We start from the raw sequence: 15,113 nt of genomic DNA, 5'->3' as shown, positions 1-15,113 counted from the left end.
AGGGGCTCTGGCCTGCCCTCTTTCCAGAAATGAGCCTTATCTCAGTGTCTCCAAGATTGTCCAGGAGTTCTGGGTATCTCCTTGCACACACCACCTGAAAAACCACCTGCCCTGTGTGTGTCTTCCTCACGTGGACCCTCAGGGTGAAGTTTTGGCCTTGAGAGTTACCCGGTTCCCTGGGACAGAGGGCCTTGCGAGGTACCCGGTCTTCTGCAAACCAAACAACCTCAGAGGAGATTCAGTTTCACCCTCCACTTCCCGGCCCGTGTCCTGTTCTCTAATGACAGCTGCTGGCTGGAGTCCCTTTGCAGAAAGCGTGTGCTCTGATGCTTGGCCCTGCCTCCACCTTTCTTTCCTCCATGGGTGCTGAGTAGGTCTTCCTCCTGGGCAGTAGGGCCTCTGAATCTACATGAACTGGTGGACTTCCTACAGGAGAATGACAATTACCCACGTAGGGAGGGTTGATCCTCCAGTTTCCTCTGGAGCTCCGTCAATCTGTCTGTCCTAAATAATGCCTGGGAGCCTCGACACAGGGCCAGAGGAGCAGAATATCCTCCTGCAGTCCCGACCCAGCGTTCAGCCCCTGTGTTACAACCTCCCTATCTCAGCCCAGGTCGCCTGGGTGCCTTGGATGATGGACTCCCCAATACGCAAGTTTCACATCAGGAAGAGCCCTGCGTGCAGTTTCTGGGAGCAAGCTCACCACCCCCCTCCTTGTTCTCACTCCCCCGGAACTGGCTGCACCTCTCCCTCCATGGGTCATCCCTGCCCTGCTTGTCTGGTTGGTGCTCAGGCTCTTCCTTTCTGGCTGACTTTCCTGGATCTCACCAGAGTGGGCACTGGAGCCCTGTGTGGTTCTTGGCTAGAGGAAAAGCCTCCTCTCCAGCAGAGAAGCTTTGTAGCCTCCACTGTTCACTCTGCATCAGCCTCAGGGCTGGTCTGGGTCACAGCTAAGATTGGGGGCAGCGGTGCTGTCATCCTCAGTCCTCGTTTCCTGCTATAGGGAGGCCGGTTTTGCCTTCATTGCTCAGTTAGGATCTATTCTGGGACCTGCTGTGCCGAGCACATCCCATCTCGTCATTGTCACCCTTTGTAAAGGAGCAAGGGAGATACGAAGGCCCTTCCCAAGAGTCCAGCCCACGACGTCACGCTCTCCCACCACCTCCCCCACCCCAGCTAGTGTAAGCACAGCCTCCTGCACCAGGGAGTCTCCCTTCCTAAAGGTCTTCCTTTCTTTCCTCTTTTGTCCAGGATAGTGGGTAGGAGGTGGGGTTGGGAACACTGGACAGCATTCACTTTTTCCTCGTTTCCACCTGTATGGAAACTGACATCCCTCCTTCTCCCCGACCAAGGGTAGGGTCGAGGATTTGCTTCTTCACAGCCCATCCATGTGCTGTGGTCCCCAGAGATGACCAAGGGAGGGGCTGTTATTTTGCAGATATCGATGAATGCCGTCATCCTGGCACCTGCCCTGATGGGAGATGCGTCAACTCCCCCGGCTCCTACGCTTGCCTGCCCTGCGAGGAGGGCTACAGGGGCCGGAACGGGAGCTGTGGAGGTGAGGGCTGCTTGCCAAGGCACTGAGGGGGCTGTTTGGCCTTGGGACCGCTGGTTGAGCCCACGCACAGGGAGGGGAAGGGGTGGGCAGAGGGAAATGTCTTGGAGGCTATTGTCCTTCGTGACCTGGCTGGGTTCCCAGAAGACGCTGGGGATGAGATGGGTGTGCTTCAGTGACCGGTGCTCTGCCCTCTGAATCAGCCAGGATGGGGGCCCCTCCGGCTCCTCAGCCACATCCATCCAGGAGCTACAGCCCAGGGTCCCAGTGGCTTCTGTAGCTCCATCCTGCTCGGTAGAGCGAGGTGGCAAGTGTCTTTGGAAGAGGCTGACACTGGTGGTGTGGTTCCCAGGGAGGAGGGGTCTTCTGCTCTTCTGCATCTCAAGAGCGATGTCTAACGGAACGGTGGGTGCTCTTCTTCCTCCAAGGGGGAGCTGCGTGTCAGCTGCAGGAGGAATGCTCTTTCCCCTCAGCCCCCGCAGGAGGAAGGGCTCAGGGTTGAGAATGCCAGGAGGGACTGAGTTGTGAATAGTTGCTTTGAGGCTCTGGAGAGGGCAGACATGTCCCAGGCCCTTGAGACTGCCACTCAGCCGCCCAGGCATAACCTGGCCTATGTCTGCGTTGCCTACTCACCTATTGAAGCTGGTGGGTAGGCTGAGAACATGGGATCGTACCAGTCTGGTGGTCAGGTAGGACACCAGAGGGCTTTAGACTCACTATAAGGTGAGTCAGCGGTCTTAAGCACTTGACTCTAGGTGTCCTCAGATGGGCCAAACCAGTCCCAAGGCTGGGGGACCTGGCCCCCTTTCTTAGGAATTTGCAGGGTGCTCTGTGTCGCTAGATAGAGCCGAAGTGAGCTCAGGGGGGAAGAGCACGCTGCCTAGGTAGGTGGGTCGAGGAGCAGGAATGACCGCCTGTCCTCCCCAGGGTGCCTGTGGCGCCTCTGAAGGCTGATTCCCTGGCCTCGTAACTGAGATGCTGTCAGCCTGATGATGGGGGCCGCGGGAGCGAGAGGAGGCCAGCCCGCCGTCTTGGACTTCTCTCCCACAGATGTGAATGAGTGTCTGACCCCCGGGGTCTGCACCCATGGAACGTGCATCAACCTGGAGGGCTCCTATAGATGCTCTTGTGAGCAGGGCTACGAGGTCGCCTCAGACGAGAAGGGCTGTCAAGGTACCGAGATCTGAAGCACCCTTTGTCCACAGCGAATCAGCCTGCAGCTCCTTCCCTCTGGCCCCGCATCCCTCAGCATGCTGACCCAACGCATCGCTCCCGAGACCCGTCCTTCCCCCCACCCTGCCCCCGCCCCCGCCCCCCGACAGTCTCCGGCTAGCCTGGCATGTCTGTCCTGCAGAGCCCCACACAGAGCTCAATGGCCTGTTTCAGATGTTGACGAGTGTGCCCGCCGGGCCTCGTGCCCCATGGGCCTCTGCCTCAACACGGAGGGCTCCTTCACCTGCTCGGCCTGCGAGAGTGGGTACCGGGTGAATGAGGACGGCACCGCCTGCGAAGGTACCCCTGGGGAGGGGGTTGGCAGAGGGGGGCTGAGGATACAGGCCCTCGTCCCTCTCAAAGAACACTCCATTTGTCCCCCAGCTTGGGGCTAATGCCGAGGGTCTCCAGGCGAGGCTAGAGGACCCTGTGAGTGGACTTGACCCCAAAGAAAGCTTCTGTGTCCCCCATGGGGACAGGAGGAAAAGGAAGTCACAGAGACAAGAGAGATGCTCACGGCAGGGCTGCCCCGGGAGCATCCTGTGCGGCGGGTGCTGGGGTTGACTACGGAAGGCCCACAGCCGGGGCCTCCCCTTCCCCAGGGGCCCGCAGGGAGTCCTACAACCCAGAGAGGAGGCCAGAGGCGTGCGGTGGCTCCTGCCTCACCAGGGGCAGGGAGGCCTCCCCGGCCCCCGGGTGACCGGCTGTCTGTCTGCCCCAGACCTAGACGAGTGTGCCTTTCCGGGAGCCTGCCCCTCGGGAGTCTGCACCAACACTGCCGGCTCCTTCTCCTGCAGGGACTGCGAGGAGGGCTACCGGCCCAGCGCCCTGGGCCGCACCTGTGAAGGTGAGAGGCCCCCCGCGGGGGAGGAGAGCAGAGACGGGGAATGGGAGCTGAGCCATCACCCTTAGAGGAGGGAGTTCCCCTCCACGGTGGGCTAGCTGTTCTCAGCTCTGTCCCAGCAGGAGTTGGAAAGGCGACTGGGTCTAGGGGACCAATGAGCCCCTGGGTCTCAAGCTTCGGCTTGTCGGCGTGGCAGAATTGCTGGGGGAGTTTGTTCGACATGCAGCTTCCCGGGCCTTGTCCCAGACCTGCTGAATCTGCCTCTGCTGGGGGGCCTTGGGATCTGTTGTCTAACCAGCTCCTCAAGGGTTCTTTGTAAGGGTGGGTGCTGGGACCATATTCTGAAAACGCTTAGCCTGTACCGGGCAATCCTTAGGTCAATTTAAACAATCTAGTTTCCGTTACATTCTCAGGTTCTCCGTATCTGCTTCCTTGGCTTATTTCTCATTTGCCTTCCCACTGTTTCTCCGTAAAATCTCAGCCATCTCGGCCAAGATGAGGGCAGCGGGGTTTGGCCACCCTAGGCCAGGGTTGCTGGGGGAGACCAAGTGTCCCCAAGGTGGCCACTGTGTGCGCAGACGGAGAAGCGCAGCCAGAGGCGGGGGGTGGGGGTGGGGGGGCCGGGGGGGGGGCCTGCTGGGCGGGGGCAAGATGGAGGCAGCTGCAGTCATCCTGCCCCCCAAAGGCTCCCTGGCCAGATTCTCCCAGCTGTGCTGCTTTTCAAGGGGATGATGCCCCTGTGGGTCCAGGATCCTCAGGTGGGTGACAGCCCCTCTGGAGACCTCCCCGTTGGTCCCTGCCCTTGGGAGGTGCTGCCACCGGCTGCCCTCCTCCCTGTGTGACCCTGCAGATGTAGATGAGTGTGAAGACCCCCAGAGCAGCTGCCTGGGAGGCGAGTGTAAGAACACCGCGGGCTCCTACCAGTGCCTCTGTCCCCCGGGCTTCCAGCTGGCCAATGGCACCGTGTGTGAGGGTGAGTGGCTCAGGCCTCCCCGGGGGGAATGGGGAGCGGGGTGCGTGGGGAGGCCGGAGCATCCCCGGGAGACACCAAGGACCGTCCTCTCTCTGCAGACGTGGACGAGTGCGTGGGAGAGGAGTACTGTGCACCACGCGGCGAGTGCCTCAACAGCCACGGCTCCTTTTTCTGTCTCTGCGCCCCTGGCTTTGCCAGTGCGGAGGGGGGCACCAGCTGCCAGGGTGAGAAGCCAGCAGCAGGGGGTGCTAGAGGCCATCTAGAGAAGTGACATAAACCAATCGTGGTCCCACCAGGGATGGGAAGACAGGAGGCTGAGTGATGAGGTGGGAACCAGATGTCAGGGAAGCACTCAGAGTCTTCCTCTCCATGATGTCTATGGAGGTGCCCTCACCCTTCTCCCCTCGACACAGCCTCAGTTCCAGGGCCCCGCCCCCAAGCTGGGCTTCTGGCCTCCAGCTCTGGACCTTCCAGCCATTTCCTACTTTGAGCCACTCCCTGGCCCTCCTATGAGCTCCTCAGGGCCCAGAGGAAGCTGCACAGGGCCCTGGTGACCCACGGCTGGTCCTGCTGACAGATGTCTCTATTCTAGATATGGACGAGTGTGCAGTCACTGACCGGTGTCTTGGGGGCAAATGTGTCAACACCGAGGGCTCCTTCAACTGTCTGTGCGAGACTGGCTTCCAGCCTTCCCCAGAGAGCGGGGAGTGTGTAGGTAAGGGCTCTGGAGGGGAGAAGACAGGGCTCTGCCCCACGTCTGTCACCTCCATCCAGCCTGCTCCTCGGCTCCCTGGGACCAGGAACCCCAGATTCCAGGAAGCAGAGAACTTTCCGCAGGATAGGTCTCTGGATGACACATTTACTGAGCCTCTGCTGATTCAGGGACTGTCTCAGGATGTCCTTGTGCTAGCAGGGCACACAATCTAGTTTTTAAAGCCAAATTGATGCAATAGATATTTATTAAACACCACCTAGGTTCAATGTCTTTTGCTGGAACAAATAGACAGTTATGGACAATTTGAAATTGAGCAAGGGAGACAGATATGAAGACAGCTCTCCATAATACCCTTTGGGGAAGGGTTTATATAAAGAGAAGTAGAAAGTGCTCTGCTGTAGAGAGAAGGGTGTGGGGGAAAGGAGTGTCACAGCGGCTGAGAGCTCAGTGCTCTCCTAAACAGCAGAGAGCTCACCTCCTAGACGCTCAGCCCTGCGGGTCAGGGGAAATGATCCTGAACGTAATGTTTTGGGGTTGAAATGAACACAGTCGTTTGGAACAGATCAAGGACCCCAGAGGTTGTGGGGCGTGACCTTGTAATGCCAGAAAGGTGAGGTCAGAGCAGTGACCTGGCCACTTCTGTCCCCTCTCATGGCTCTGGGGACAGACATCGATGAGTGTGAGGACGTCGGAGACTCGGTGTGTGGGGCCCAGAGGTGTGAGAACAGCCCTGGCTCCTACCGCTGTGTCCTGGGCTGCCAACCTGGCTTCCACATGGCCCCGACTGGAGACTGCATTGGTGAGTAGAAAGGGGACGTCCAGGGTGAGAGGCCTGAGGACACCCATTTTTCATGTCTCGGGCTAGAAACTATTGTTCGCAGTTGCTTGAAGTTTGAATATTTTTCCATACGGCAGTGCTGACACAAGAATTGAAGAGGAATATTAATGTTAGAGTTTCCTTGTGTTGTGTTTAGAAGTGAGTTTTCAGAGATCTTGGTGTTAATAGACCAAATAAATAAGCACTCCCAGCGGATAGAGAGCACACCCTCCACTGTGGCCCCCACTGTCCCACAGACATTGACGAGTGTGCCAACGACACCGCGTGTGGGAGCCACGGCTTCTGCGACAACACTGACGGCTCCTTCCGCTGCCTCTGTGACCAGGGCTTCGAGGCCTCGGCCTCCGGCTGGGACTGCGTTGGTGAGAAGCGTGTGGGCCAGCCGGCTCTGCGCCAGGGGAGGGAAGGCCTGTGGGCCCTTCATCCCATCTCCACAGAGCTAGGGTGCCCTGGATAGAGGAGGCCCTCCTCCCGAAACGTTCAGGGTCACACGGCTCCGTAACGGGTCCTCCTGGAGCGGCAAGGAAGGGAGATTTCAGCTCCACCCTCCAGGGGCACCGTGGCCAGGGTGGTCAGGGACACGAGGCCACCTTCTCCCATCAGGGGAGCCGGCACACGAGTGAAGGCATCACCCTTCCCCAGAGACCTCAGGGTCTCAAGGGGCACATTTGGGGACCGTGCAGAGGCAGGAACCCTTCCTCGCTGTCCGTTTACAGACCCTTTTCTGGCACCCTTCTCCCTCTTTTTCTCCCTTCCCATGCCCTCTGTTCACCTGTTCCTGCTTCCTGCTAACTCATCCCCCCCTCCGCTCTTCCCCCGAGGCCTAGCCTGTTTCTTTGGGGGGCGGAGGGGGGTGAGACGAGGGACTGGAGGCAGGGGCAGGGGCCTGGGCTGCCTCTCCTGCGCCCGCGAGCCTGTCCTCCTGCCTGGCAGACGTGAATGAGTGCGAGCTCATGCTGGCGGTGTGCGGGGCGGCGCTCTGTGAGAACGTGGAGGGCTCCTTCCTGTGCCTCTGCGCCAGCGACCTGGAGGAGTACGATGCTCAGGAGGGGCGCTGCCGCCCGCGGGCGGCTGGAGGTGAGCCCCGTGCCCGCCCCGTCACTGCGCCCCACCCCTCTGTGGCTTGCGGAGCGCGCCCACTGCTCCAGCTCTTGCGAGGGACTGGGCCGGGACGCAGCAGCGTGGGCAGGGCCGCAGCTTAGGGATGCGGTGCGGAGGGGTGAGGGGTCTGGGAGTGTGGGGGGAGTCTGCTCCAGGCCGGGAACTTCCCGGAGGCTGCAGGGCTGTGACGACCCTACGGGAGGCTCAAGAAGCTCTAATGCCAACTTGGGAGGGGGAGGCCCAGGGATCTCAGATTGAGCCTTGGAGGGACCCTCCATCCAAACCCAGGGAGCTCTTAGGGGAGGGAGGCCCTGAAGCTGACTTAACCTCAGCTCTGCCCGTCCCACTCCACCCCAGAGCTGCTGCTGGGTTCAGCCTCTCAGCCCAGGCTGGACGAGCCCTCAGCTGGCCTTCTCCGACCTGGGGAAAAGCAAGCAGGACTTAGAACAAGGGGCGGGGGGGGGGGGGGGGGGGGCAGGGGTACAGTGTGAAGCAGAGAAATGGGCAGAGAGGGCTGCCCATATGGTATGTCAGGGACGGGGGGCACCCCACTGCAGTGGAGGAAGGCAGGATGGTACACTGGGAAGAGCAGGGGTTTGGCACCAGAGGAACTGGGGTCAACTCCCTGATATGCCACTAGGTGGCTGTGATGCCACTAGGTGGCTGTGGCAAGTCACTAGCTTCTCTACGCCTCAACTGCCTCTTCTATAAAAGAGATAGAAGATATCAACAGATATCAACTGATGATAATAAGCTCTTCTTAAGGCTGGGAAGAGCATCAAAGTGAGATAATATAAGCATTTTGCTCCCTGTAAAGTGCTATATAAATGTTTAAATTCTAAAATAAATTCAAAGGCTAGGGGTCCATGAATAGACAATAAGGGGCTTCTATCACACGTAGGTCAGAGTATCCCTGAGGCCCCGCAAGGGGAACACCCCCCAGGCCCCATCCGCATGGAATGCTACTCTGGGCAGAAGGACCAGCTGCCCTGCTCCAGCCTTCTGGGCCGGAACACCACGCAGGCCGAGTGCTGCTGCACCCAGGGCACCGGCTGGGGAGATGCCTGTGACCTGTGCCCAGCTGAGGACTCAGGTGAGGCCCCCAAGGGTCCCAAATCCTCTCAGGTCAGCCCTGCAGGGTGATGCTGAAAGAAGGGGACAGAGGAAAGGGGGGTGGCAGAGCCCTTCTCTCTCTGAGCTTGGGTGCCTCCCTCCACAGTCGAATTCAGTGAGATCTGCCCTAGTGGGAAAGGCTACATCCCTGTGGAAGGAGCCTGGATGTTTGGACAGACCATATACACAGGTAACCTCCCTACAGACCCTCCTCCCCAGATGCCACTCACCTGAGTGGGCCCAGCCTGGTCCTCCAGGAGGCCCCCAGCGAAGCTCTGCGTGCACACCCACCCCCTCCAGGGTGCTTCCAATGCTCCTGTCCCAGGGCTGCCGATTTTTAGCTGCAAGTTCTGCCCTGAGCTCCTCCCGGAGGGTCCCTACAACCTGCTTCGGTTTTTCTGCTCACCCGAGGCTGAGCCTCCAAGGAACACACTGTGATGCCTCGACTCACCCAGCCACAGGGCGCAGGGACCGAGGCCAGAGGCGGCTGCTGAGCTCCCTGGCTCCACTTACAAAGCCAGACACGTGGGGGAACTCATACTCAGAGAGCGTGATTCAGGTGTGAGCTCATACCTGAAACTGGGAAAGGAAATAACAGAAACAGAAGTAGTTCCCCTCCGACGCTTGCTATGTGCCAAGCACCACTTTTAAGCACCTTACCTGTACTAACCTTTTAACCCTCATAAGAACTCTAAGAGGCTAAGCAGTGGTACCCACATTTCCTAGGTAGGAAACGGAGGCAAGGAGAACTTGAGCAACTTGCCCGAAGTCACCCACCCAGCAGGTGGCAAGGCCGGGATTTGACCCCAGCCAGTCTGGCTTTGGAATCCCTGGTCCTCAGAACCGCCTCATCCTGCTTCTCACCTCCCCCTCACCTCCGCTCTGCCCCCCGACAGATGCCGACGAGTGTGTGATGTTTGGGCCTGGTCTCTGCCGGAACGGCCGGTGCCTCAACACGGTGCCTGGCTACATCTGCCTGTGCAATCCTGGCTACCACTACGACGCCGCCCGCAGGAAGTGTGAGGGTGAGGACACCGGCCACCCCTCCCCACCCCGGGGCCCTCAGCTGCATGCTCACCCACCCCTGCCAGCAGCCCAGTTCTTGCTGGGAGCTCCCCTTCGTGGGGAAGACGCCCACTGCAGCAGGCAGGTTTGAGGTGAGGGAACCTACTGGAAAGGCATCCCTGGGGAGGGGCCTCCCAGACGGGGCAGGGGTGGGTGAGGAGGGGGAAGCAGTTACACGATAACCCTCGTCCCTGAAGGTGGTCTGCGGGCGCGCCGCGCTGGCCCTGCCCACCACGCTCCCCCCATCTTCTTGCCCTCCCAGATCACGACGAGTGCCAGGACCTGGCCTGTGAGAATGGCGAGTGTGTGAACACGGAGGGCTCTTTCCACTGCTTCTGCAGCCCACCGCTCACCCTGGACCTCAGCCAGCAGCGCTGCGTGAACAGCACCAGTGGCGTGGGTCCGTGGGGGGGGGGGGGCATGGGTGGGGGGGCAGTAGGGGGAGCGGACCTGGGCTGGGGGCTCACACGCCTCCGTGCCCTGTGCCACCAGAGGACCTGCCTGACCACGACATCCACACGGACATCTGCTGGAAAAAAGTCACCAATTACGTGTGCAGCCACCCCCTGCACGGGCGCCGCACCACCTACACGGAGTGCTGCTGCCAGGACGGCGAGGCCTGGAGCCAGCAGTGTGCTCTGTGCCCCCCTAGGAGCTCTGGTGAGAAGGGCGGCCTGTACCTGCAGGAGGGACGGGGGAACACCTGCACAGCTGGGCTGGGGGGATTTAGAAAGGAGAAGGGCCTGTCTTCCATCCTGTTGCTGGGGACGTAGCGGGGCAGGGAGCGGTGGGGAGAGGGCAGCAGTCCCAGCACGCTCCCTCTCTCCTTGGGGCGGTGATCCTGAACCAGGGAAACGGCCCTGCAGGCTGCAGGTGCCAGGAGCCCAGCTTCCTCTCGCCCTCCTCCCTGACAGAGGTCTACGCTCAGCTGTGCAACGTGGCCCGGATTGAAGCGGAGCGGGAGGCCGGGGTCCACTTCCGGCCTGGCTATGAGTATGGCCCTGGGCCCGAGGACCTGCACTACAGCCTCTATGGGCCAGATGGGGTCCCCTTCTACAACTACCTGGGCCCCGAGGACACCATCCCCGAGCCACTCTTCCCCAACACGGCCAGCCGCCCAGGGGACCGCACACCGGTCCTTGAGCCTCCCCTGCAGCCCTCAGAACTCCAGCCCCACTACGTGGCCAGCCATCCAGGTCTGTGTTGCTGCAAAAATGGGGACCAGGTGGGCTCTGAAGCTGTCTCACTTCCATCTCCTCCACCTGCTCATCACTGTCAGCAGGGTGAGGACAGGGAAGGGGAAAGACCACCAAGCCCTCTCACGGGTCACTCAAGGGACCACTCCAAATGCCCGGGTTAGACCCTAACAATTCCCTCCGATGGACTAGCACAGGAGACACAAAGAGGTGGAGGGCATCGTCCCAACCTCAAAAGCCGCCTGTGGGAGTTGAGGGAGGGAGAGAGCAGCACACTCCCCCCCCACCACTTACAGTGTGCAGAATGCCCCTGTGCCCTGAAATGGGAATTGAGGATTTCCAGTCACTTTAAAGGTCCACTGTGGTGACCCGATTTGTAAGTGGCAACGACCCTAGCACTCAGGATGTGGATTCTAATGAGGAAGTCGGGCCTGGCATCTGTGCAGTGGACGTGGTACCTGCCATGGGCACAGCCACCATATCAGACGGATCAAAACTGCACTGAGATTAGCGGCAGTGTCTTTTCTGGGGAGAGGGGTTCCTTAGAGAAAGAAAAGGGTTAGGCAGATCTTGGAGGAGTTTTGTTTTGTGGTGAGTGAGGGTAATCCACTTTTGCCCCCAAGTCTTGTCTGCCCCCCAAAAAACTATGTAAATATTTTAACAAAATACCCTGCCACCAAGCACAACAAAATCAAAACTGTAGAGAGACACCCAAGTGCTCAGGAGCCCTGGTGCTGTGAAAGCAGCGAGTCCCAACGTCCCCAGAGCCCTCATTTAAAGTAAGCACGTCTCCCCATCTAAAATGACACATACTTATTTTTTAAGAGTATTGCTTTTTGTTTTAGCATCTTTCTGTGAGAGTGTTATGGCCCTCCCCACCCCAACCCCAGGAGTTCATTAGGGGAAACCCTCTGAGCGAAGGGTGAGGGCCCCAGGGTGGGGGACAATGCCTTAGCCCCCTTCTCTCTCTGACCCCGTCCTAGCAGAGCACCAGGCCGGCTTCGAAGGGCTTCAGGCAGAGGAGTGCGGCATCCTGAATGGCTGTGAAAATGGCCGCTGTGTGCGCGTGCGGGAGGGCTACACCTGTGACTGCTTCGAGGGCTTCCAGCTGGACACGGCCCACATGGCCTGTGTGGGTAGGTTTGGAATCAGAGTGGCAGTGCCCAGGGAGCAGGATGGCCCCTGCTGGCTCCGTCTGGAAGAGTCCGGCTGGCCCACTGCTCACTGAGGAATACAGGACTTAGCCTAGCTGGAAGATCCGCTGCTGCCCCCTGGCGGGCCTGCTGGGCCCCAGGCCGAGTGGTGAGAGTTCCAAAGGTCTAACGCTGTTTAGAAAGCCCTTTCCGTGGAGGTTCCTAGATAGAAGAAAGGCAGGGACAAGACAGCATGGTCACAGTATGGGCTCACTACCACCTGCTCAGTGTCTGTGAGTTGCTTCCTTTGGGGCAGTGACTTTATCTTCTAGCCACCACATCTAGGATTCCATTGCAGGGCAGGGGTCGGGGCCAGTGAGCAGAGGGGCAGAGGCAGAATGCCAGAGGCATGTAGGCTCCCTACAGCTTTCTCCTCCCTCTCCCCCTCTTAGATGTGAACGAGTGTGATGACTTGCACGGGCCTGCAGCACTCTGCGTCCACGGTCACTGCGAGAACACGGAGGGCTCCTACCGCTGCCACTGCTCCCCAGGTTATGTGGCCGAGGCAGGCCCGCCACGCTGCACTGCCAAGGAGTAGCAGTGAGGGCTCAGTGCAGGCAGTTACCTGGAAATGGGTCCCAGCCGCAAGCGGGGCCTTGAGGAAGCTTTCCTAGCTGGGGAGATGCCGTGAAGACACCAGGCAGGAGGCCCTGCAGCCCAGCTCCCAGCCAGGCTCGCCTGCTTTTCATCTCCCCCAGCTTCGGCTCTGGCTGTGAGCTTCTGTCACCACCTCCACACCGCCATGCCCTTCCTTGGCTCAGACACCACCAAATGCTTTAGTGCTTCAACCACTGGCCATGAGGCCCAGTCTGCCATCTGTCCTGACCTTGCTATGGGATGCTTACCAAAGGATGGCCCTGAACCAGCCCCTCAAGCCGTGCAAACATGCAAGGTCCTTTGGCCTCACACTGCACACACCCTTTTTCAGCCATGATCCACATATCACCCTGATAATTCCACACCTGGATCAGAGGCTACATCTGCCCTGGGATGGACCTTCAAATCTATCAAGCAAAAAAGGATTGGGGGAGTTTGGGGAGTGACCTATGCCTCCTCCCAAGAACCATCACCGCCACTCAGCCAATCTGGTCTGGGCCACATCTCCACCCTGTTGCCAGTTCTGTGGCCACAGGGAGGGACAGAAGATCCCCTCATCTCAGAGAAGCAAGACTGATACTAGCTTGCTAGTAAGAGACATGAAGGGGAGCAAGAGCCTGAAAAAGCAGCAAAAAGGCAATGTAAAAAAATACGGGGAGTTGATAAGGGGAGCCAGGGCTTTATACAAGTCTAAAGAACATATTCAGTAGCTTCGGGTAAATAAGCACTCAAAATCTACCCGGCGATAGCTCCTGTGCACCACAGCAGGGGCTGCCACCAGACACGGTGCCCATGTCCGAAGACCTCTAGTAAATACATACTGCTTCTTACAGGAGACAAATCTCTCCTGGGCTCTCCTTTTGTGGACACCAGTTTGATGTGCTAAAAATAAAGAGGTCTGTTTTCTAGCTTGTGAAATGTGTAATGTTGGTTTGGGGAAGCCAGATTTCCTATGTTGTTTCTTCTCTCTACTCAGAGGCCTCTGCCCTCTTCCTCTTCATGAAATGGGTGGCTGGCATCCCACTGAGTTTACAAGTAGAGACTCACTCCAACCTTGGCTAGCTGGGAGTTTAGAACCACGGTGGAATAAAGAAATGTACATCTGGGCTCTTCTGTTTTTGTTTTTATTTCATATTAAACCAAATTTCGTTACCACATTGGCTGAGTCTAAAAGAGATGAGGCTGTGCTACCCCCTCGCCAGCTCTGCCTATAGCCTATGATGGGCTGCCAGTATCCAACAGGAAAAGGTTCTTTCCTCTTCTAAGACAAGGAAAGCTCTGACTGCATTTCTCTGATGAACGGCAATGTAAATGAACAAGGCAGCACGTGCCTGAAGACGTGGAGATGAATGCTCTTTTCTTAATTTAATCCGCCCTGTCCTACCTGCTGCTCTGACCGTCAGCCATCACAAAATAACTTATTGAATGCTTGCTATGTGCCAGGCCTGTGCTGAATGCTGTACACACATTTCATTTACTCATCCACAATCCTACTTACTATTTTTATTCCTAATTTACAAATGAGGAACTTGGACTTACAAAGCTTAAGTAATTTGCTCTAGGTCACTACACTAGTTCAGATGTTTTCAGCAGACAAAAATATATAGTTCTTAAACATATGAAAATATTCTGACCTTCATTCATAATAAAAAGAAATGCAAGTTAAAACTACAATGAAGACACTTTTTTAAACTGTCAGATTGGCAAAGATGTAAAAGTTCATTAAAACGCCTAGTTGGCAAGCATCTGGGGAAAGAGGTACTCACAGAACACAGCTGACAGGAGTACATACGGACACAACTGAAGAGGATAACATGGCAATGTCTTTCAAAATTATAAAAATAAAAGCACTCTTTAAATCAGTAATTCCACTTCTTGGAATTGAATCTTCAGATACATTCTCATCAAATATAAAATGACATAAATAAAAGTTATTTATTATAGCTTTATTTGTAATAGCAAAAGTTTAGAAGCAATCAATTCCTATGGAGCCCTAATTTAAAAAAAAAAAAAAAAAAAGTGGCTCTAAGTGCCTGGATAAGATTTCCAAAATAGATTAAGGGAAAAAGGAAGGTTGTACAACAAAGTGAAACATATGCTGCTATTGCTATTTGTCTAAAGAGGGGGGAAAAGAATTGGGTATCTGCTAACCCCATCCTTGCCACTCAACCTCACACCTCGTATTTCAGAGAACTCACCATTACTCAATTTACCCTTCGGGCACTGCTCCTCCTCCCACCCCTCACCTTCCTGTTCGCCCTTCCCAAGATGTTTCTGCATATACGCATACTTCCTCCTGTTAGAAGCACAAATAGCATACTGTGCATGCTCTTCTGCCCTTCGCTTTTTTTTACTTAATACATTATTTGCACATAAAGGGCTGTCTCATTCTATTTTATAACTGTATACTTCTCCATTGAATGGATAAATCATAATTTATTTAATCAGTCCCCTATTAATGGGTATTTCCAGTTTCCTATCTCTTGCTATTATAAATAATGCTGTAATGAACTGTTGTGCATATGTTATTTCACATCAAATCTATGGGATTATGCCTGTGGGGTAAATTCTTAGAAACAATGGTAGTTGATGGGGAGGGCAACAGGGTGGATGGGCACAGGATTGGGAGACTTTTACTGTATTCCCTCTTGTCTTTTTGAATTTTGTACCATATGTCTTACCTATTCAAAAATAAAATATTTTTAAATACA

General features: G+C 56.6%; 1 protein-coding gene across 4 annotated transcripts in view; it reads left to right on the top strand.

The window, feature by feature from the left end:
• LTBP2 (latent transforming growth factor beta binding protein 2) overlaps positions 1–15,113 on the top strand; it is a 100,981-nt gene extending 85,868 nt beyond the window's left edge. The window contains exons 20-37 of one of the 4 annotated variants that reach the window (XM_057733154.1): positions 1,439–1,558; positions 2,606–2,728; positions 2,942–3,067; positions 3,489–3,614; positions 4,462–4,584; positions 4,683–4,808; positions 5,177–5,299; positions 5,967–6,098; positions 6,374–6,499; positions 7,071–7,214; positions 8,140–8,331; positions 8,458–8,541; positions 9,248–9,376; positions 9,679–9,816; positions 9,909–10,076; positions 10,331–10,699; positions 11,596–11,748; positions 12,198–15,113. In XM_057733154.1, the coding sequence (XP_057589137.1) occupies positions 1,439–1,558; positions 2,606–2,728; positions 2,942–3,067; positions 3,489–3,614; positions 4,462–4,584; positions 4,683–4,808; positions 5,177–5,299; positions 5,967–6,098; positions 6,374–6,499; positions 7,071–7,214; positions 8,140–8,331; positions 8,458–8,541; positions 9,248–9,376; positions 9,679–9,816; positions 9,909–10,076; positions 10,331–10,699; positions 11,596–11,748; positions 12,198–12,343 (2,648 nt within the window). In that variant the 3' untranslated portion in view covers positions 12,344–15,113. The remainder of the gene's footprint in view (positions 1–1,438; positions 1,559–2,605; positions 2,729–2,941; positions 3,068–3,488; positions 3,615–4,461; positions 4,585–4,682; positions 4,809–5,176; positions 5,300–5,966; positions 6,099–6,373; positions 6,500–7,070; positions 7,215–8,139; positions 8,332–8,457; positions 8,542–9,247; positions 9,377–9,678; positions 9,817–9,908; positions 10,077–10,330; positions 10,700–11,595; positions 11,749–12,197) is intronic. The other 3 variants (XM_057733155.1, XM_057733156.1, XM_057733153.1) reach the window with 3 other exon arrangements.

This window comes from Hippopotamus amphibius, chromosome 4 (assembly GCF_030028045.1).
Source record: "Hippopotamus amphibius kiboko isolate mHipAmp2 chromosome 4, mHipAmp2.hap2, whole genome shotgun sequence".
Classification (NCBI taxonomy): domain Eukaryota; kingdom Metazoa; phylum Chordata; class Mammalia; order Artiodactyla; family Hippopotamidae; genus Hippopotamus; species Hippopotamus amphibius.
Note: the sequence above shows the minus strand (reverse complement) of the source record. Positions and strands in the feature narration are given on the sequence as shown.